Raw genomic sequence first — 22,715 nt, forward strand, 5'->3', positions numbered from 1 at the left:
GGATTGTAAATTCATGACCTTTAACATTTCATCTGCACTGCAGCAGGTCACCATATGATATAATAGAATCATAGAATGAATCACGGAATGGTTTGGGTTGGAAGGGACCTTTGAAGATCATTTAGTCCAACCCCTCTGCCATGGGCAGGGACATCAAATTTTGTATAGATCAAGTACTGAAATACTACCAAATCTCTGTCAAATTAGTGAGAACATATGGTAGGGAGTTTAAGCCAGCTTTAAGGTTTTGTTTTAGCTCTGGAAGGAGAAATGACACCTGATCCAGGATAAAGCCAGCTGGTATAAAGTTAGTCTCCAAAATATTTTACTTAATTCTAAAGCAGCGGATTGAGTTTTGTGCCTATTGTTGTAGTGTTCTTGGTGCAGCTTTCAGAGTCTACAAGCACATTTTAGTTTACCATGAAGCTGTAGCTTATGAGATTGCAAAAGATGGCAAAGATTGTGAGGTTGTGTCTGGTGTCAAATTGATTCTAAATCACAAAAGTATTTTTGTTTACAAATTTTATTACATACTTGTGTGCGAATAGGTACATAAAAGGGTAAGAAATTACATTAATGTAGATAACTGACTAAAATTTCTGAACTATACTAACATAAAAAAAAATATTTTAAGCATTAATCTTTCCCGTTCACTTGTAGTAGGTGCATATATTCTGTCATATATGTTATACATCTGTTAAATAACACATCTGTGTCTGAGAGATAAAGTTAAATTTTTTGAACAGTAAAAGCTGCAAACGATACTTTTGGGTTACTGATCCCTGTTCCCAGTGGAAATACGAATCTTATACCTATTAATTAGCTAGTTCCCTGCTTGAATTTTAACCACTTTACTTTCATCTGGATTTCAGAGTATTTTACTTTCAGGAGTGCTTTGGGAGAAGAAATTTTTTTTTCCCTTCTTCTGCCATACCATAGGAATTAGGAATAATTTGATTTGATTTAAAATGAGATAATTGCCACCAATTTTCTAGACTCATGCCGGTTGCTTTACTGACTTCAGATTTCCTTAGATACTGTGATAACATGATGGGGGAAAGGGATGCGTGAATTGGCTTGCTATTAGTGGTATAGGCATAAAATCGTCCTGATGCCATTAAAATTATAATGGTTTTTCAGTTATTAGGCAGTATAATCCCACTGAGGAGTGAGGGATTCTGAAAGAAACTGGAATTTCATGAAATTCGGAGGACAGCCTGTTTGACCACTATTTTGATTTCAAAGTTGATGAAATCACAGTGCTGTAGTTTTTGTGGTACTTATTTCTAGCTGCAGGTTCAGATTTAAATAGATCTCTGTTGAGTCTGAAACTGCTAAAGTAGTTCCTGGTTTGACATGGAGCCCGAAGGCCTTGGTAACCGTGTGAAAGACTTAATGTCAGTGTCAAGTGTCTCAGATTTTTCACAATATCCCTTTAATTCACATTAATTTCCTCTAGTATTGTGGTTGTAGAAAAGAGCTTGCCTTTGAAATAAGTTCTCCTAGTCTGTTTTCAAACGAATGTGCTGATTGATCTTAGATTTAATAACTCCAGATTAATATTTGTAAATACTGTGGTTATCTCATATACAATTCATGGCAGGGAAGGGCATCTATATGTATGTGTGTGTATATACAAACACACATATAAAATACTCAAATTAAATATGACTTTTATAGAGCTTTCTTTTTTTGTAGGCTGGCTTTAGTTTGGTTTTGTTAATGGCTCTTGCTTAAGAGCATCGAACCCTTTCTGCAGGGCACTTCTATTGGTGAATTGTGTGCATGCCACGTGCTGCTGCAGAAAGAGACCTTTCGCTTTAGGAAAAAGATAAAATTTCTGGTCAGAGCCCAGTGTCCTGCTTTGAAGGATGCAGTCTGACTACAAATCAGTCCTGTAGTTTTAATTTACTTAGAAACAGTGAAGAGGGAATATGACACTCTGCCAGCTTACTAATAAGGCTCATGTGCTGCATCTTAGGCTGTACTGCCAACAAGAGGAGCTCCTTGGGATTATGGCAGACTACTTTGTGAGATACCATCTCAGTAGCAAAATTGTTAAACATAATTGCATATTATTATGCATTTGTGTAAGAGAAATTTCACAGTGTAGATATGAACAAGTACACTGTGCAAACCAAATTTTCTTTTGTCAACTCGTGATTTCTGTGAGTGTGAACTGTTTGTAGTGAGTGTTTGACAAATTGGGTCAGGAGGTTCATCTTGTATTCTCGAAAGTAGGGAACATTATAGAAAAGTTGCTGTCCTATGCTTTTGCCATGTGACAGACAATGCTAGAGGGTTACTTTTCTGGTGGTAGTGTTAAAGTCTTTTTACTTGTTTCACTATTTCATACAGCAAAATAAAAGTTTTGCTCCATAGCCCAGTTATGCACCTGGAGATTAAGAGCCAGGTCATGGGTAGATCATCTTCTTATGTAGCCTCCCGCATGCAAGGGCTACACAGAATCTGTGAAGTATCACATCTAAAATGGCTAGATACCCATTTAAAGAAGGGTACTGGAAGTTAATTTGTGAGTTAATTTACACGTAGTAAGACGTGTAACTGCCTTACCAGCCATAACTTTACCAGATAAAGAAGAGCCCTGAAACACCTTAATGACAACTGTACTATTGGCAAATCAGTGCAGAATTTCACCAGAGACAGAAGTAGTGCTTCCATGATTAGGACTGGCACTGGTTTTTATATTCCATTCATACAGAGTAACAGTTACTGTATAGTTACGATTACTTGCAGGAGTTAGCTACATTACAGTACTGTTGTAGCATTGATGAAATTTGTATTGGTGAGAGGTTGTCATGTTGCTTCCATATTGGCTACAGTGACAGAGTTGACGGAAAATACTAGATTGAGTAATAACATCAATGAGAGTTTTACCTGTGTAGGAATTTTGTTCTGGGTTTCTTTGTTTTCTTTCAGGGAATCTTGCAAATACTCATTTACATTTTGTATGTGTGTGTGTTTGTATGTAAAATATTTGCTTCATGTCTAAGAATGAATCTCTCTGTGAGATCTTTTTTTCTGAGCCCACAGGAAAAAGCAGAGGTAGGAGAGTTAACAGTTTATGTGCATTCTATTTAGGAAGGGTAAATATTAGTAATATTTTAATATTTTACGTATTTTAAATATTCCTGTTTGATGTAGTTTTGTGTCATTTATTCATCTTGGTCTTCATGAATACAGCTGATAATCTTTTCTTGGATTTTGGACTGCATCTAATTATCTAATCAGCTTTTCCTATAATGTTTGCTTACTGAATTCTGCTGATAATGTCAGCTGCTATTGCTTTTTTTGTTTTGTAAAACAATTAGTTCCCATTTGATTTGAGGGCTGTAATAAAGAGGAGCTGGCTATGTGTTAATTCTCAAGTGCTGGAGACAGAGCTTGCTACTTCCTTTCATGAAATATTTGACCTGTGCAGAAACATAAAACAATTATTCATATATATAAATATAAAAATAAATAAATAAATATAGACACACACATATATAGATAGATATGGCATGTTCACAACTGATCTGATTACAGCTCCTTGTCTTTGAACACTTTATTTTTAAGCTTTTGTTCCTCTGTGTTTTCTATGAAAATACATTTGTACCAAAAGTCTAGTTAGGTCACTATTTTGTTTTCAACAGCAGTGGATAGTAAATGCCTGTGGATACATATTGGAACAGGACAAACAGATAGTGATACAGTCACCCAGTCTCCAGTGACTTCTGGTTCAGGAGCTTTCTGAGGCAAACATGATATGTTTGTGTTGAATAGCCCTGATGTTTTTTGTGGTTTTTAAATTTTTTTTCTTTCCCACATGAAGGTCTCTAAGCACTTTTTGAATTAATGTGAGCTTTTAGCATCCATGATGCTATGTGACAGAGAATTCCACAGCATTACTGTGAGGTGTATAAGGAAGTTCCTCCCTTTGTCTTGAAGCTTGCTACTAAACAGTTTCTTTGATCATAATTTTTGTTATGAAAGACATTGAAAAATCATTTACCATTCAACTTCTCTATGCCACTCATAATGGGGGTATGTATCATACCCCCTTAATAATGTTTTTTTTTAAGGCTGAAGTATCCTAATTTCTTTAATTGTTGCTGATAAGAAAGCAGTTTCATTCATGTTGGCCATTTTCAGATCTATTATATCCTTTCTGAGATGTGGAAAGCAAAACTCTTCATAAGATTCTAAATGTGGGTGTCAAACATCCTGGAAATATCTGAAAATGTTTTACAACAATAAGAATGGGAAATTAAATGGTGAGGTGATTCAGACAGACAAAGCACATACTTTAGGCTACATATACCTGTGTGGTTTATAGCAAATCTTATGTCATTTTTGGTTAATATTGTGAGGATTCATGCTGTCACAACTGTTTCTGTGAAAACCCATTCTCAAACAACTTGATGTCCATGGAAGGTTGTTACTGTTCTTAAGTGATGAGCTGAGATTTGTAGGGTTATTGAAAATAGAATTTTAATTTTTGGCTTTGCTTAAAAACTTCTGCAACAGCTTATGGATTCCTTTAACCCAACAGGGAGCCTAGTAAATTCTCCCTGCTAGAGCTGCTGGGCTTTACCACAGCATATATCTATATATGCAAATATAACTTTCCTAGTTGTGTGTTGTATAACACGATTTTGTTTCATTTAGTGTTGGAAAATACTCTTTATTATTGTCTGTCATTGGATTTGTACTAGCAGAATAGACATAAATCATGTTGTGTAAATCATCTATGTTATCTGAGAAGTTGATGCCTTGTGATTTAAGAGCCTTGCTGTGAAGATAAAAATCTGGACTTGAACTTACGACTAATAGTGTATGTCCTTAAATGTATCGTGCCTAATACACATACACATGATAACCAATATTGTGTAACTGTAATAAAATCTTCAGAAGGTTGTACCTGAAGGCTGATCTTTTGTCTGGTGAGTAGTCATTCCTGTAGATGGTGCTCTGGAGTTCGCCTTTGTCTCTAAAGAACATATCATGAACAGAACAGAGCTTCATATTTCTTGTTCATACAAAAGAAAACGTTTTGTTAATAGTTAGATCAAATGAATCTACAAAGCGGTTTGTAGCTGTGGAAAGTCAAAATCAGGATGAAAAGGAACAGAAGAAATAAGAGATTTTCTTAGGTTTTTAGACTGTGATGCTGAACCTGAGGAAAAAAAAAACCAAATGCGCAAAGGAGTCACAAGTGAGTTCCCTGCACTAGTGAAACAGTAAGAGAGCAGATGCATACAAATATGAAGCTGATTCAAAAGTAAAAACAAAAAACCCAGCCCCAAACCATAAACAAACTACTGTAAGTTTCATGAAGCTACAGTATCATATTGTCAGTTCTCATTATCTACAGTCACAAAGTATTATGAAATTTTTTAATTAATTAATTTTTTTTTTTTTTTTAATCTACAGCATGCACTTGGTGCATATTTATAACTTTTTTCACTACTATAGCTGTATGGACAAGCACTACATTACTTTTAAAGTAATTTTTGAGGTTCTCTCAAAATACCATGAATTTTAGGAGGAATTTAAAAAATAGTAAGACTTGGAGTAAAACTGGTGACACTCTACCAGTTTAGCAGAGAGATTAACCAAGAGCTGGTTGTCAGACTCCTTGAAGTACTCTTAGATTTCTGTGAAGTAAATTCTTCTGTGTTGCATGAAGAGGTGTGTGGCTATTAGAGAGCTTTTTTTTCAGAATGATATTTGAGATACAGTACTTGGTGACATGCAAAAGGTGATGTGCTATCGATGACTGCTTGCATTTGTACTGTTTGTTTTTTGGATTTTTTTTTCCCCCAAATGATTTTTAATTGGGTTGTGGAAGAGAGCAATTCTCTGATGTTCATGATGTACAACCCACCTGTTCTTTCATCTTATTTTAAGGATTTCTACCTGTGTGCAGTCTTGGCCCATCTCAAGTGGGAAGAATGAACTTTGGAAAAGATGTCAGCACTCTAAAATATTTCACTATATGTGGCTTACAGGAAGGGTATGAACCCTTTGCTGTTAATACAAACAGAGACATCACCATTTGGCTGAGTAAAAGGCTCCCTCAGTTTCTACCAGTGCCACAAAATCACGAACATATTGAGGTTTGTGATCCTTTTAAAAAGTTTCTAGACACGTCTTCCATGAATATGTTTGAATTATGTTTCTACTTTTGCACTTCTAGACAAGATTTTTAATCTGATATGTAGACCCAGTTCTGGACGAACCTTGCACCTGTTACAAATTTCTTACATTCAGTGGAGTTGCAAATAATGTAATTATTTGGTTGATAGTATTTATTTATCCTTGAAATCTGTCATGTGTGTAAACATGAGATTCTCAGAGACAAATTCTACAAGATGTCCTCATTAAGAGCTCCTTGTGCAGTGAGAGCTATGTTTGTAAACAACTTCCAGAAATTGGGCATTTCTACATAACAGATACCATGTGTTCTGGTGCACACACTTTGTGAAGTGATTTTTCCATAACTAACTGCTTTTAATTTTAATAAATATTCATTAGCCAATTGTGTCAACACTTATGTCCCAATCAGTTGTGCATCTTGATGGAACTGAATTCATGCCTTGTAAGTCTACCATGAAATCCTTCTGAAATTGATGAAATAAGAACTCTTTTTCAGCTGGTGTATATCACACTGTAGTATTTAAGAAATAATTTGTGTTCTTGCATATGTAGATGTATGATTTATATTAGTTGGTTTGTGTTGTTCTGGGCAGGGTTGGATTTATGTTGCGAAGAGTTATGATAAGAAAGGTCATTCCTTTGTGAGTGTTTTTTTTATTTAATAATGGAACAACGAAAACCTCCTCTCCTTATAGTATTTATTTCCCCTTAAAATGGCAGCGCATGATTGCAATACATTTGACCATTGACAGCATACTGTTGCAAGTTTTGCAAGTCATGGATGCTTATTCTAGAAATATAAGTTGAATATTTACAAGGAGGAAAAAGCATCAGCTTCAAAACAACTACCTCTTTACATTTGATAGGTGATGAGAATTGATGGCACCATAGACAGCTGCCCCTGCCTGAAGGTCACACAGAAGTCATTTGGTTCACAGAACAGTAAAACAGACGTCATGTTTTTTCGATTAAGCATGCCCATTGAATGTGCTGAGGTGTTCTCCAGATCTGCTGCAGGAGGGTTACCAGGCTCTGGTCTTTTTGGCCCGAAGAATGACTTGGAGGATTATGATGCTGATTCTGATTTTGAGGTTCTAATGAAAACTGCTCATGGTCATCTAGTTCCCGACCGGACAGAAAGAGAAAAAGATGCCACAAAACCAGAATTAAACAACCATAAAGATTATGTTCAAGAAAAGCCTTCACGTCTTAAACAAAGGTTAGTAGCACATTTGGCTTGCCTTTTTTTTTTTTTCCTTCCTTTTTTTTTCTTTTTCTCTTTTTTTTTTCCCTGTTTCTTGAATAGTAGAAGAAAATGCCAATCAGGTCTGCAGAGATTTTTCCCTAATTCTGCCCTAAATTTGGATATAACACAGTAAGCGGGACCGTTAACTTTCGTGTGATTAAATTACAGCAATATACAGATTAAAATTAAGCAGAAAACTGAAAATGTTTTTCAAGCTATTAGAAACCTATTATTTGGTTTATTGTGAAGGCTTTTGTGATCATCATGTGAAGTGCACTCTAGAACCATAGAGATCCATTTTGACAGAGCTCAGAGGTCTTCAAAGTGACATGGAACGTTTTTTCATATGGCTTCCAAAAAGCTGAAGGTGTTAGATAATCTTTATCTAGAAATGTACATTAGCTTCTTATCTCACTCAATGAACCAAATAATCATAAGAATATTCTCTAGTTGACATGTTCATTCTCCCTAGTTTTTCTTATGGAATCAGGAGCAGAACACCTAACTTGATGATGCTGTGGAGATGCAAACACTGGGCTATTACCCAAACAATATTACTGCAGCTTTCCATTCCTTTTCTGCTCTTCTTTACCAAACTTGGTTTGTTAAATATTTCAATTGCAGAATAAATCAGGGCATATGGATGGTATTTTTAAATGCATGATCACTTAAGGTTCCACATTCTTCCAAAGTGACATAGGTGTTTAACAGCCTGATAATTTTTTGAGTTACGTGAATTCAGTTTCCAAGTAACTTTTGAATATATAGTTTAAGCTCAGAATTCATTTAAGTGCTTTTAAAAATGAGCTTGTCTCTTTCTCTTTTCTGAAGAATTTATTTTGTTTTAATCTACATAGAAGTAAAAAACTAACTAGTGTTATGTATTAATAATGTAATAAATACTATGTATTTAGGGCTAGCATGATAAATATCATTTATTTAGGGATAATGTATCTATGTAAAATTCCTTTGTGTATATATATTGATATATGGAGCTTTTCATATAGATTTTGATTTTCCTTATTTTATTACAGATTTATGCTCAGGAGGACAAAGCCAGATTATAGCACGAGTCACTCTGCACGGCTTACTGAGGATGTGCTAGCAGATGATAGGGATGACTATGATTATTTGATGCAAACTTCCACGGTATCGTAACATGGGATTGGCATTTTAGCCATTTGCTTTTTCTTTTTTTTTAATAACTACATGTTTTTGCTTATAAGAGTTTCAGAAACAGTGTAATTTTCTGGCAAAATTTTTAATTTAAATGTCTGTGGTAGTTCTGTACTGCTGAAGCTGAGACCACTACATTCCTTTTGTTTTGACTTGATTGTCAGTCTAAAACAATTTCCACATGGAAAGCCATGAATTAAATGAATCAATTCTTGAAACTACTATTGATAACACCAAACATAAAAAAGGAAGAATAAATAGTTCTAGAATAATGGAATAAATAGGCAAAAGTGCGTTAAACTAATAGGTCAGCATTCAGGACCATTTGAAAACATCCATACTAATTTTACTCAGCATTTATTTCATGGAATTCCCAGTGAAAGTTCTGTGCATCTTTCTCTGACAAGATCAGCTCTATAAGCACTCACTCTTCAATGTTCAAAGGAGAAAATACTTCTCTTTTGGACATATTCACCTCTTTCTAGAAGATATTAGATGCTAGAAACTGAGTGACCTACAGTATAAAAATTGTAGCTGCAGTACAAAAATAGCCTGCAATGCTATGATCAGAAGCCTACAATATAAGCATATAAGCCGCATCTTTAATCTTTTCTATTTTTTGTTTTATCATACATATTTCATTGGCTATATTTTTATTTGTTTATATTCTTTTGTTGCTTTGCTTATGAATTGCACTTGAACAAGCCTATGCTACTCTTGAAGAGATGACGTATTTTCAGATTTTAGAGCAACAAATTAATTCTGAATCAAACTGGTACGCTGGAAATTAAATACTAACATTTACTGACGTTATTTTTTTATTGACAGTATTATTATTCAGTGAGAATATTTCCTGGTCAAGAACCTGCTAATGTCTGGGTGGGCTGGATTACATCTGACTTTCACCAGTATGACACAAGCTTTGACTTGGACAGAGTGCGTACTGTCACAGTTACATTGGGAGATGAAAAAGGGAAGGTTCATGAGAGGTTGGTTACAATTTTCTTGAAACGATACATATTTTATACCCATAAAAGCAACTAACAATTATAAACTGTAAATCCACCCTATTTAATGTAATTGGGTTGATGTAAAAAAAAATTAATAGGAAGAAGTGTAACTTTACTTGTTCTCTCCTCTTGCTTGTGAAGAAACAATAGAGTAATGATCTAATCAAATCGATAGGCACTGAAAAGTAAAATAGCACAGCTTTTCTATGTAGTTTCAGACCATGATCCTGTAAATATTGACTTCTGACTTGATACAAAGTAGATCAAAATACCTTGTAGTATTTTTGGAACCTTTTGGTTTTGAGCAGGCCAAAATTAGTACAACAACAGCTCCTCTCAGCACTTCATCTTGTGTTCCATGCCGGAAACTTTGTTATGCTTAACATTAAGTGATTTAAAACATTAACTTGCAAAGTCAGTTTTGTCTCTTAGAATTTTACAAAAGTTTTGAGCTTGTTCATATTTTGTCATCTTCAGTTTTTATTTTTTCAATTATGAAGTCTAGGTTTCGTTGAATTTTGGCATTGGTTATGCTGGGATCCGCTGTTTCCAGCCACAAGGCCCTGTTGGTTGCAGCCGTACAAAGTTGTTCTTAGTCCATTACATAAAGCTTACACACCATCCATAAATAAATTTGTGTTTTGACATTCAGTATAAAACGCAGCAACTGCTATATGGTGTGCGCAGGAGAGAGCATGAGCCCTGGACAAGGACGTAATAATAATGGTCTGGAAATTGGTTGCTTGATTGATGCTGCCAGTGGCCTGCTGACCTTCACAGCTAATGGCAAGGAACTAGGCACGTACTATCAGGTGAGTATTTCTTGATGATGTTTTCCAGTGGGGAGGGGGAAAACTGAATCCTCAAACTGCAACATATTAGAAACTTTTGCACAAAATTGGAAGAAAAAGTAATTGTTGCTGTTATGACAGTGATTTTTCCCTCCTATTTGGATTTTCTGGGGCTTTATTCAAAGGCTTGCACTTACTGAGTGTCAATACAGATATTAGGGTTTTTTTAATAGGTAATAGTGTTTTGCTGTCTTCAGTGGTTATATATTTGTGCATCTTTGATTTAGGTTGAACCGAGTACAAAGTTATTTCCTGCTGTATTTGCTCAAGCTACAAGCCCCAATGTTTTCCAGTTTGAATTGGGAAGAATAAAGGTAAATAATGTTTGGTTTTGTACGGGTTTAGGACTAATATATCATATTAAATAATCTTTTTTTGTTTTGGTTTTTGTTGGTTTTTTTGTTTTTTGTTTTTTGCCGTTTGTTGCCTGTAATGTGTTTTTGCTCTTGGGTACATTTTTATGATTCCAAGTGTTTGCACTATTGCCATTTTTATTCTTAACTCAGTTTTAAATACTTCATGTATTTAAAATACAGTACATTGGATGAGAAGGGTTGTAACTGATTAGAATTGGCAGAGGATATTGCAAAGTCACGTTGAATTTTCTGAATCTCATGCTTCATGATGAAACAAAATCACTGGGGTCAGTAAGGCAAATCTCTTATTCTACAAACAGAGCATAGATGACCGGTGTATCTGCAGATTAGGTTAGCATTTTAAAATAGTTTTAAGGTACATTCAAACGGTACACTCAAGAAAACTGAGCTGAAATTTACCTCCTTGCTTTGGATAAGCGGATGTCAAAGAAATCAGAAGAGGTAAAAAGAGTGGAGTTCAGACCTCTGGTCTAAGGAAGTGACCACACATTCCATTCCAGTTTTTATTTCAAATTTAGCTATTTTAAAAAAATTGTTATGGACAATGCTCTCTTGCTGCTAATCTGCCAACAGTTCCCAGCTGGTTTTACAAACTACTGAAAATGTTAATTTCCTGTTGCACTGTACTTTACTGTACGGTATGTTGAATATATTTCTTGAAAAATATTATATATTCATTGTTTGGTAAAGATGATGAAACTGATTGTCTCTTCTGTTGGAATTTTCCAGAATGTAATGCCATTATCTGCTGGCTTATTCAAAAGCGAACACAAAAACCCGGTCTCTCAGTGTCCTCCACGTCTCCATGTCCAATTTCTGACTCATGTGCTTTGGAGCAGAGTGCCAAACCACTTCTTGAAGGTTGATGTCTCTCGGATCAGTGAACGTCAAGGCTGGATGATACAGTGCCTGAATCCTTTGCAGTTCATGGCCCTTCATATTCCCGAAGAAAACAGGTTGATGTTTTTCTGTTGAAGTATATCAGAGCTAGGCTGGGATTATGAAGCTAGACATGTAATAAAATTTCTATGGGAAAAGTCCAAGGTCTTTGTATTTATAACACATGTAAATAAAGGCAGTGTGTTTTGATTTAGCTAATATTAAAAATTAATGTTATTTTTCAATGTTTTAAAATCTGCCTCCTTTTGTTGTGTTTCCAACCTCTCCTAGTTTCTCTCCAAACTCCTTAATAGTATATATAGGTCTTGAACGAAAATGAAAGGAACTCCATTTATAAATTATTAAAGATAATCTGTAAGATAGGCAAAGATCTGTTTTTGTAGAGATTTTTTAAGATTTGTGACCAATTTAATTATTCCATTACTTTAATTTTCATAAATTTAGTTTAAACAATTGAAGAAATTTAACTTTGTGATGTCCTTGTTATCCAAATGTCTCAGCATTTTGCCAGTGCCAAAACTGAAAATAAAATCACTAAAAAATTAGGTAAGAATTCTAAGCAAACAATTCCACCCCCAAACCCTCTGCAAATGAACTGGTTAGTCTGTTGCCATTTTGCAACCCCAGATCTAAAAACAATAAATGATATAAATATCTCAACCTATACTAGTTTCAAAACCTTAATTTTCAGTTATCCAAATTCTTGTTTGTAGTATGAAGTAGTATTCTGTGTTAAGTAAATCATTTTGATCTTTCCCCACTGAAATAATTGAAGTTGTACTTTAGGCCGACGAATAAATTCCTGATTCAACTTTGTTATTAGTCCGTGATTCTTAGGTTGGCAGTGTTTCTCACATGAAAGCTGAAATGTGGAAAAAGTCCATCCCTAGAAGTGATATTGTGCGAACGTTATCCTTAGGGAGAATTTTGAATTCCTTCACTTAAGTAAGTTTTTGCACTGATACGGAATTTACTGTATTGTTTTTTTCTCTGCAGAACAATTGATATTTTAGAGCTGACAGAACAAGAAGAATTGCTGAAATTTCACTACCATACCCTCCGATTATATTCAGCTGTTTGTGCTTTAGGCAACAACCGAGTGGCCCATGCTATGTGTAGCCATGTGGATGAATCTCAGCTCCTGTATGCTATTGAGAATAAATATATGCCAGGATTATTACGTGCAGGATATTATGACTTACTCATTGACATCCATCTCAATACCTATGCAACTGCCAGGTTAATGATGAATAATGAATTTATAGTTCCAATGACAGATGAGACCAAGAGTATTACTTTGTTTCCTGATGAAAACAAAAAACATGGCCTCCCTGGTATAGGGCTTAGCACTTCATTAAGGCCAAGAATGCAGTTCTCCTCTCCGAGTTTTGTAAGCATTAGCAGTGAATGCTTTCAGTTCAGTCCTGAATTCCCTCTGGAAATCTTAAAGGCCAAAACCATAGAGATGCTGACTGAAGCTGTTCAGGAGGGCAGCCTCCATGTCAGAGATCCAGTTGGAGGTTCTACAGAATTTCTGTTTGTCCCTCTCATCAAGCTCTTTTATACCCTCCTAATTATGGGAATCTTCCACAATGGGGATCTGAAACACATCTTGCAGTTGATTGAGCCCCGGGTTTTCAAAGAAGCAATGAGCCAGGAGGATGAAATTGATTTCTTGGAGAAGGAGCTGAGTTCAGATGAGCTCAAGTCAGAAGAAGGAGAGGAAGAAACCAGAGGGGAGCAAGTGCCAAAGGAAGGACTCCTTCAGATGAAACTTCCAGAACCTGTTAAATTACAGGTAACAATACTGCTGTGTTAGTGGTTGTTCCTATTTCTTCACAGATTCATTTTTCTTCACTTGGTAATTTCTCTTTCAAGGAATACAGTATTTTGATGTTAGTTAAATAGAGAAGTAATTTCCTTGCAGGAAACAACAAGATTTAGTATCTTCCTGATGATACAAACTTGTTCACCATAGATCAAACAACTATTTATTAAATAAAATTTCTTTCTCAGTGACATTAACAGGGAATTCTTAATTTTTATGGATCCAAACAGAAAAGAAATTCCCTAGAAGCAAGGAGTAAATCCGTTCTCTTATAACTTTAATAAAAGTCTTACATTTTATATGTCTGAGGCGTATAAATCTCTTGCAGATGCCAGATATTCCTGGAGTAATCCTGGAGGATTACTTCACATGTATTAAATGACAGCATTAAAGATTTCAGTCACTTTATTTGGTAGTAACTGCTGCTGTAGGGAATCCATCCTTATTTGCATAATAAACAGAAAATATTTCTTAGTTTGCCAACTTGTCTTTCTCTTACGATACTGTTTTCTCAGATGTGTCATCTACTCCAGTATCTGTGTGATTGCCAAGTACGACACCGAATAGAAGCCATTGTAGCATTTTCGGATGATTTTGTGGCCAAACTTCAAGAGAATCAACGCTTCCGGTACAATGAAGTGATGCAGGCGTTGAATATGTCTGCTGCTCTGACAGCTAGAAAAACAAAAGAATTTCGATCCCCACCTCAGGAGCAGGTACAGCTAACAATGGACAATTTATTTTTTGTTGTGCTCTGTGTGGGGCAGAGTTCTGTTTGATTTCAAAGTTTTTCCTTTTGGAGATAAGTGTCATTTGCCTTTCCTTTGTATTCTTTAAGATTAACATGCTGCTGAACTTTAAAGATGATAAAAATGATTGTCCTTGCCCTGAAGAAATTCGGGATCAACTCTTGGATTTCCATGAAGACCTAATGACACACTGTGGTAAGTCTTGTTACTGAATATTTTTACTTTTTAAATTAGATTTAGAAGCAATTTTTCTAAATAATTTTACATAAGAAACACCAACTAAGTAGTCTATAGATTACACTATATCAATTACAAATACTATCAAATAAAGATACTAAGATTGTAATCAAAACCAAGTTAATGTTCTTATCCTCATGTCTGGTCAAACTAGAAGGGGATGCAGTATGTTTTGCTTCATGAGGGAAAAGTTTTTTTTTTCCACTCATACAACTCTGTGGGAATTTTTTTGGGCTTAATGTATTGGATAACGCTGTAGCTCATTTGTTATTCAAATGTTCAAATTGTTGTTCCCTCTCCCTTGCACTCCTTTGCATAGGTTGGTATAGGTCATCTTTGCTGTATCAAGTTGACTATGGCCATGTTAACTACAATATAACATTAGTGGCTGATTCTTCTCAGACATGAATGAAGATATAGAAGTTTATTATCTATTGAAATAGACTAATAATCAAAAGGAGCACTTAAATTTCTGTGGTTTTGATTTCTTCACTTCAGTTAATAAAAAACAATTAAATTCTATGTCATTTTAAGATGTGAAATATAGTACCAACTTAAATACAAAAATACCAATTTAAAAATGAGGCGTCAAAATGTGTATTTTAAATGTCAAGCTCATATCCATGAATACTGTGAATTCAGTTATAGAGTAGTTTTGTTCAGAATGCATGCTTACTTACATTTTGCGTTGAGGACTTTGTTGTTTTCCTGTTTGGAGGATACTCATCCCTTCATTTTACTTCCATACACTATTTAAAAAAAGTAAATAAAAGAGATATTTAGCAGACAGCATGAGCAGACAAGCAGCTGAACTTTTACATCATGTCCCATTAGCTAGAACAAGCTAATGCAGGGATATGTGATAATATTTTTTAAACTAATACTCTGGTCAAGGAAGGAGCTTTGGACAGGAGGACTTTTCCTCCTGAATTGCCTTCCTTATTGATCCCAGTTTAACTGGAAATAGCGTGTTTAATTATTTAATTACCGTCTTAAAATATTCAAATAAATAAAAACATGCCATCAATATCTGACTTCATAATACATGAATTTTTTTTCTTGATAGAGCAAGCACATTTGATATCCTTGTGTATCACAAGACAATTTGGTTAGATTGGTCCATCTCAAAGATTATTTCTGTTACTAAAATAATCACAGATTTATTAAAGCATCAAATATCATGGAGGCCTTTAATGCAGCCTCCTACTCAAAGCAGTGTCGACGCTGAACTCAGACCTGGTTGCTCAGCGATTTTTGCACTTGGGCCTTGAAAGCTTCTAAGCACAGAGATTCCACGATGTCTTTGGGCAACGTGTCTCAGGGCTTGAGTGTCCTAATGGTGATTTTTTTCTTTTTTCCTTATGTCAGTTTGGAACCCTGCCTGTTTTAGTTTGACAATTGTATCTTGTTCACCTCAGAAAAGAGCATGGCTGCATTTTCTTGCTACCTTCCTTGTAGGTTTTGGTGGACTGCTATTAGGTCCACCATAAAGATTCTGTTCTGCAGGTTGACAAACCCAGTTCCTTCATCCTCTCCTTATAGGACAAGCAGTCCAGCCACCAATCATTTTGACGGGCTGTTGTTGGATGCTCTCCAGCTTTTCAATGTTTTTCTTGTCTTGGGTAATCCAAAACTGGATTTAGTATTCCAGATGTCATCTCATGAATGCTGAGTACTGGGGAATAATCACTTGCCTTGAGCTAGTGATTATGTTTCTGCTAATACAGGATATTTGTAGCTCTCTTTGCTGTTAGAATGCACTGCTAACTGGTATCTAGCTTGCTCTCCAACAGGACCCCCAAAGTTCTTTTTGCAAAGATGTTTTTTAACCAGTTCATGCCCAGCCTGTATTGTCAAATGGGGTTGGTCTATCTGAGTCGCAAAACTTTGCATTTGTCCCTGCTGAAGTTCGAGTATCCTATCAGCCCATTTCTCTGCCCTGTTGAGCTTCCTGCCCTTGAGTGTGTTTTCTGCTCACCCCGATTTGTATAATCCACAAACTTGATAAAGATGGATTATGACACTTCAAATGAAATATTATTTTAAATGAAAAATTAAAAAAGAAAAAAAAAGGAAAATTCAAGTTGACAGAAAACGAAAATGAAATAAAGAATTTAGAAATAATATTTGAAAGGAGAAGAGGCTTTATCTTTCTCTTTGATTTTTCCCATTTTTCTTCAGTCTTTTACCATCATTCTCCTCTGTTCAAATTACTTGTTCTAGTTTTATCATTATTATTCTTTTCTTTATGGGGAAATAGTAATTTGCATAATCTACAAGTAGAAATTAATTCTGTGGGACAGAGGATGCATTACAGTAGAGCAGAATTAATTACTCTGTGTATTCAAAATGTAGCTATTGCAAAATAGGTGAAACAATTACACATTCTGAGTCCTATGTTTGGTTGATTAGCCAGACACCATTTGGGGATTCACATCTTGTGAAATGATTGAGAGACAATTATATTGACAGTTTGCAAATCAGAAAAGTACAACTATAGCTCAGGGAACAGCATAAATGTCTGTTTTCTGTGGGAAAACACATTTCATTTGAGTAATTTCAGAGCATCTCTGTGTTCTAATTGATAAGACATTTCAGTGTCTTTACTGTTAGTTAGTTTGCTTGAAGAGACTGCCATCCAAACCATCTTGTAATACGATTTAGTGTAAAATATGAAGTTACTGATGATCCTTGTTTAGTTTAGCATCAATTACTCTCTTAGGACAAAATATAACAAAATAACTTTTAATGGAAATGGAACTGTACTTAATGTAAAAAATCAGACAATTAAAACCAGATGCAATAAATAATTGAGAAGAATGATGTAATGTCATGAAGAAACATCCTATAAAATTCAGGACTGCTGAAGAACTCCCCACAAAACCCTTAACTTTAGAACTTATATTGGAAACTAAAAAACCCAGAAAAAATAGTTGAATGACCTTTTTACTTTGAGCTTATTTTAGTGTGAGTAATAGGTAGAGGTCAAAATTTTTAATTCCTTTACAATGTATGCATGAATGAATAAAGTTAAAAACATGAGAGAAATGAGCTGATGGGAATCCCGTGAAGTTCAGCAATGGGAAGTGTAAGGTCCTGCACCTGGAGAGGAATAACCCCATTGCAGCAAGGACAGGCTAGGGACCAAACTGGAAAGTAGCTTTGCAGAAAAGGACCTGGGGATCTTGGTGGACAACAAGGTGAGCATGAGCAGCAATGGGCCCTTGTGGCAAAGAAAGCCAACAGCCAGGTTCCGCAGTACAAATGAGACATGGACACACTGGAGTGAGTCCAGGGAGGGGCCATCAAAGATGGTTAAATTCTTGGAGCATCTTTGGTACGAGGAGAGACTGAGAGGGCTGGGGTTGTTTAACTTGAAGAGAAGGCTCATGGGGGGATTGTATCAATGCATATAAATACCTGTTGGGCAGGGGGAGTAAAGAAGGCTGAGCCAGACTTTCCTCAGTGGTGCCTAGTGACAGCACAAGAGACAATGGGCACAAATTGAAATACAGGAAATTCTACTTAATTTTTTTTTTTTTTTTTTTTTACTGTAGGGGTGATGGAACTCAAGAACAGGTTGCCCAGAGAGGTTGTGGAGTCTCCACCTTAGGAGATATTCAAAACCTGACTGGATGTGGTCCTGAGCAACCTGCTCTAGTTGAACCTGCTTTGAGCAGGGAGGCTGGACTAGACAATCTCTAAAGGCTCATTCCAACCTCAGCTGTTCTGTGATTCTGTAAAGTCTCACATGCATTTTTTTACATTTTTATGGCTTGTTATAGGAATATCATGAAAAAGCCACTGTATTGTGAAGGTGGCTACTTTCTTCTGACTGGTCACTACAAAGTATATTTATTGTAACTTTAGTTCTTTCACTTCTATTTTTACCTAAAAATCTCCTAGCCTTTACTAGTATTAGTTGAACCATACTGTGTCAATAGGGACTATATCTACACTTCTGCGCTACATATGTCCAAAACACAGGCATCAGCGTTAGCATGGAAACATGCATACTGGGGAAGTTGACCACAGAAATATATTTACTATGTATTTTATGTATAATAACACACAATTTATACAATAAATTAATAAGATTACATGATCCTTATCTGCAGTTTCCTGCCTTGCACGTATACCTGATCTATACTTGTTCCAAACTGCTGGTTAAGCATATCCCATATCAAACTCTTTTATAGTTCTAACAGAGCAGAACAACATAGTTCAGTTTGATTATGTTTGTACATAAAGATACAAAACACATCTGTAACTTGTTTAATTTTATTCTTTTACTATTTAGTGTATATTTTTTATTTCAGGAATTGAACTAGATGAAGATGGAACATTGGATGGAAACAGTGATTTAACCATTAGGGGTCGCCTCCTATACCTTATGGAAAAAGTTACATATCTGAAGAAGAAGCAAGCTGAGAAGCCAGTTGATGATGATGCTAAGACATCCTGTAAGCAAAATTTAATCAGTTTATTGTATCCTAAATCCAAAAGGCAAAAGAAACAGGGGAGGAAGTTCTTCATATATTTTCAGCCAAAACAAGGTGGATTTTCAGTGAAACATCTGTGCACCTTAAAGTTTGTAGCTCTGACTCAAAACAAGCTCAGATGGAATTTTTATGATAGGCAGATTTGTTTCCCAATGAGATGTAGTGGAAAATTTCTTCTACTGGCTTTTTCGCCCTTGATTCTTTTTCAAGTCATAATTTTTCTAGAATGTATCTTGCTTTTTGTAGAATTAGTGCCGACTTAATAATTGTAGCAAGGTCCTGATTATGAGAACTTGCTCATAAAATCGGCTGCAGCAGCTTCAAATCAGTATTTGCGTGAAGATTACCAAATTAAAGAAGACTGTGCAATTAGACCATAATTTGCAAAGCTGTACTTAGGAGAATCCTCCCCGCCCAACCTAAAATTCAAGATCTGCTGACTGATTGTTGCTCTGTCATTTTTCTGACACTTTCTGCCTTTTCATCTTGATAAGAATCATTGCCAGTGGCATCCAAGTTCTGCATTTGGTGCCAACTGATTATGGAATTTTATTTATTTTTCACTTTTCAATGCTGATTTTATTTTTATAAATTTTTTTGCCTTTATTATGGTGGGTGGCACTTTCAAATGTCCTAATTTTTTATGCTGCTACCCTACGAGCAGGAATGAATTTCTGGGCACACGGTTTAGGTATTCTGACTTTGGTAAAAAACTTGGTTTCCATCATTGACTACACAGAATTTCTAGGGAGTCTGGACTTTTAACTCGGTCGCTTAATGTAAGTGCCTAAAGTTATGGGATGAGATTTCCCCAGGGTTCTTATAATGAGATGGCTTCTTAGCTGCCAGTTATTAGTGTTAACTTAGTGTTCTTTAAGTAGAAATATTTTTGTCCTTCTAAAAGAGTGTCTTCTAGGCTTTGCAGTTTATAACTGTTTTTTCAGTTATCAGGCAGTGTTAATTAGAGGCTAGGTCTATGCAGAATGTGGTGATGAATCCTATGGTTTCCTCATTTTTTTTCTTGTAGTAACCTTAAAGCTCTACAAAATCTAGTTCTCTCTCTCTCTCTCATGTTAGTAGAAAGACAGTATTATATTAAACTAATTAAACAGTATTGTGGTGGCTAGGCTGCTTGGGTTCTTCACTGCAAGCAAGATAACAGCCAGACCCACAGGTAGGTGGGATGCAGTGTTGCAGTTATCAAAACAGGAGCCAAATGACAGCCTACTCACATGATTCTTCACAAAAAACAAAGGAAACTTACTATTGTGTCCCTTCTTGTTATTATTTATTTCAGTCCTTCTGAAATATCAACCCAAACAAATTTCATCCTTTTACTTATTTTTAAAGTGTTTTTATTCTAAAAAATGCTATGCTGTGTGACAATGGAATACCTATAATACAGTGTTTGGACAGTAACAATAAAATACAGTACTATTGCTTTTTTTTTTCCCTTACCCTGTATTAGCACATCTTAGCACAAATTCTCTTTTCTGTAAACTCCTGTCCCTTCAATGTCTTTCTTTAAGTACTTTTACTTTTTTTTTTGTTTGAGTTTAGCCTGAAATTACATCTGGTTTATGCCAGAATCATGATACTGTCTCAACACATAGATTTCAATTTGAAAACATTTTTGATGTTTGGTCTGCATCAGCCACCATCTTGAACATAAAGATATTTATTAGCCAGTTTATTGAACTTCAGAGGGATTATCAAATTTCCCTTGTCAAACTTTCACTGTTATCTGCTTGACATGGAAATAAATTGATTAGTTAGGTAAGTACTAAAGATGAAATTCTCTGGTGTATAATTATCAGGATATCTCAAGAAGATCCTGAATTGATCTGACACAGTCTTGCAAACTTGAATGGAAGTTCCCTGAGATGGGAAAAAGAACATTATTCCATTGCCTTTATCAAATACTTTGTATTGACTGTTAGTTCATGAGTAATTTTGCTAAACAGTAGTCTCAAATCTTAACTAACATTATATAGCTTGTCTATTTTAACATATGACTTTCCCAAATATAAATATATATATATCCCAACTAATAAAGTTTGTCAGTGAGAATAGCAGATATGGGTTTCTTGCTTCATTAGAGACTGAATTCAAAATATGCAAATGATGATTTACCATTTATTTGATTGGATTCTCTTAATTTCTATTTCTTTTGAAGGACCTTTGTTTTTGCCAAAGGACTAAGTGAAATTATTCTCTTTTTGTACATTAGAAAATTTTGAGCTTAGCACATGTAAATGCTCTATTATTTATTTATATGTCTACCAGTGTATTTTTCCAGTCTTACTTCATAATATGTAAGAAAAACCCTCAGACCTGAATTCCTGGAAGAATCTTGAAAGCAATACGTAGAAATAGATCTGGTGACTTTGTGAGCATCTTGTATGTCTTCATAATTTTTTATGTTATCAGGTTTACTTTCTGTATTTTAATTTTAATTATAGGTTTTTGGTTTTGAGATGTTTCTGCTTCTCTTGTGTGATTTTATTTTCCTTTGATAGTCTGCTAAAGAAATACCAAGAAAAAGGTGCTTCTTAAGAACTGAATTCATTCCAATCCATGTTGTGTAATGGGTTCTGGGGGACTGCCAGTAGAGAGATGAGCAATTAATGGTAATTTTGTGATTTATGTATTTTCTTCACAGCTACTCTTCAGCAGTTGATTTCAGATACAATGGTACGCTGGGCCCAGGAATCAGTGATAGAAGACCCGGAGTTAGTGAGGGCCATGTTTGTATTGCTACATCGCCAATATGATGGTATTGGTGGCCTGGTTCGAGCCCTACCAAAGACCTACACCATAAATAGTGTGTCTGTGGAAGACACAATCAATCTTCTGGCATCCCTTGGCCAAATCCGTTCCTTGCTTAGTGTCAGAATGGGGAAGGAGGAAGAGAAACTTATGATTCGTGGATTAGGGTAAATAATTGGAGTGTAACATCTCTTTATTTACAGATATTTGTTGTTATTTGCTGTATGGTTATGGCCAAGGTTATACATGAAGTTTGAATGTGAATAGTCTATATGGGTGTAAATGCAGACACTAGTATCAGTTGTGTAGTATCTTCAGTTGTAAGATACTGCCTTTGCAGATATGTATCATGTTAGGAGAGAGGTGAATGACGTCTGTAAGACTTCTTGTGAGAAAAGTTGAAAACGTATGTAGTGTTTTATGATATTTATGATATTATTATCTTGTTACCGTATTTTAAATAGTATGGCTGTGAAGAATCCTATCAAGAATACTGTCTATTTTGTATGAATGCAGTGACTGGTAGCTGTTGACACTACAATTCCCCCAGCAGTCAGCTAACGGAGTTGTGTTTACATGTGTCTGTACATATGCCATCTTTTTATTGCACTGAATGTAGTTGGTACTATTTGAACTATGAAGTCGTTCACCCAGTCTTATTTTTCCTAATGATATGATTAATAATAGTGAAATATAGCCTAATAAAGAGTACAATTGGAGAAAACATGATCATCTCCACTAGCAAAGATTTTGGGTTTTTCCTCTCACTTTTCTCAGAGAAATAGTACCATCTGAGAGATGTCTGGTGAGATTAAACATCAGCTGTGATCTATTAGAAATCCCCATTCAGCAAGAGCAATGACAACCAAAGATAGCATCATATAAAGAATGCCAGGAATGCAAGGAGA

General features: G+C 35.3%; 1 protein-coding gene across 1 annotated transcript in view; it reads left to right on the forward strand.

Moving 5' to 3' along the window:
* RYR2 (ryanodine receptor 2) overlaps positions 1 to 22,715 on the forward strand; it is a 445,326-nt gene that overhangs the window by 279,908 nt on the left and 142,703 nt on the right. The window contains exons 28-39 of the mRNA XM_075147916.1: positions 5,914 to 6,122; positions 7,029 to 7,381; positions 8,443 to 8,557; positions 9,413 to 9,573; positions 10,247 to 10,406; positions 10,673 to 10,759; positions 11,552 to 11,778; positions 12,719 to 13,520; positions 14,066 to 14,266; positions 14,389 to 14,494; positions 18,856 to 18,999; positions 21,701 to 21,974. Coding sequence (XP_075004017.1) covers positions 5,914 to 6,122; positions 7,029 to 7,381; positions 8,443 to 8,557; positions 9,413 to 9,573; positions 10,247 to 10,406; positions 10,673 to 10,759; positions 11,552 to 11,778; positions 12,719 to 13,520; positions 14,066 to 14,266; positions 14,389 to 14,494; positions 18,856 to 18,999; positions 21,701 to 21,974 — 2,839 coding nt within the window. The remainder of the gene's footprint in view (positions 1 to 5,913; positions 6,123 to 7,028; positions 7,382 to 8,442; positions 8,558 to 9,412; positions 9,574 to 10,246; positions 10,407 to 10,672; positions 10,760 to 11,551; positions 11,779 to 12,718; positions 13,521 to 14,065; positions 14,267 to 14,388; positions 14,495 to 18,855; positions 19,000 to 21,700; positions 21,975 to 22,715) is intronic.

Source organism: Calonectris borealis, chromosome 3 (genome assembly GCF_964195595.1).
Source record: "Calonectris borealis chromosome 3, bCalBor7.hap1.2, whole genome shotgun sequence".
Classification (NCBI taxonomy): domain Eukaryota; kingdom Metazoa; phylum Chordata; class Aves; order Procellariiformes; family Procellariidae; genus Calonectris; species Calonectris borealis.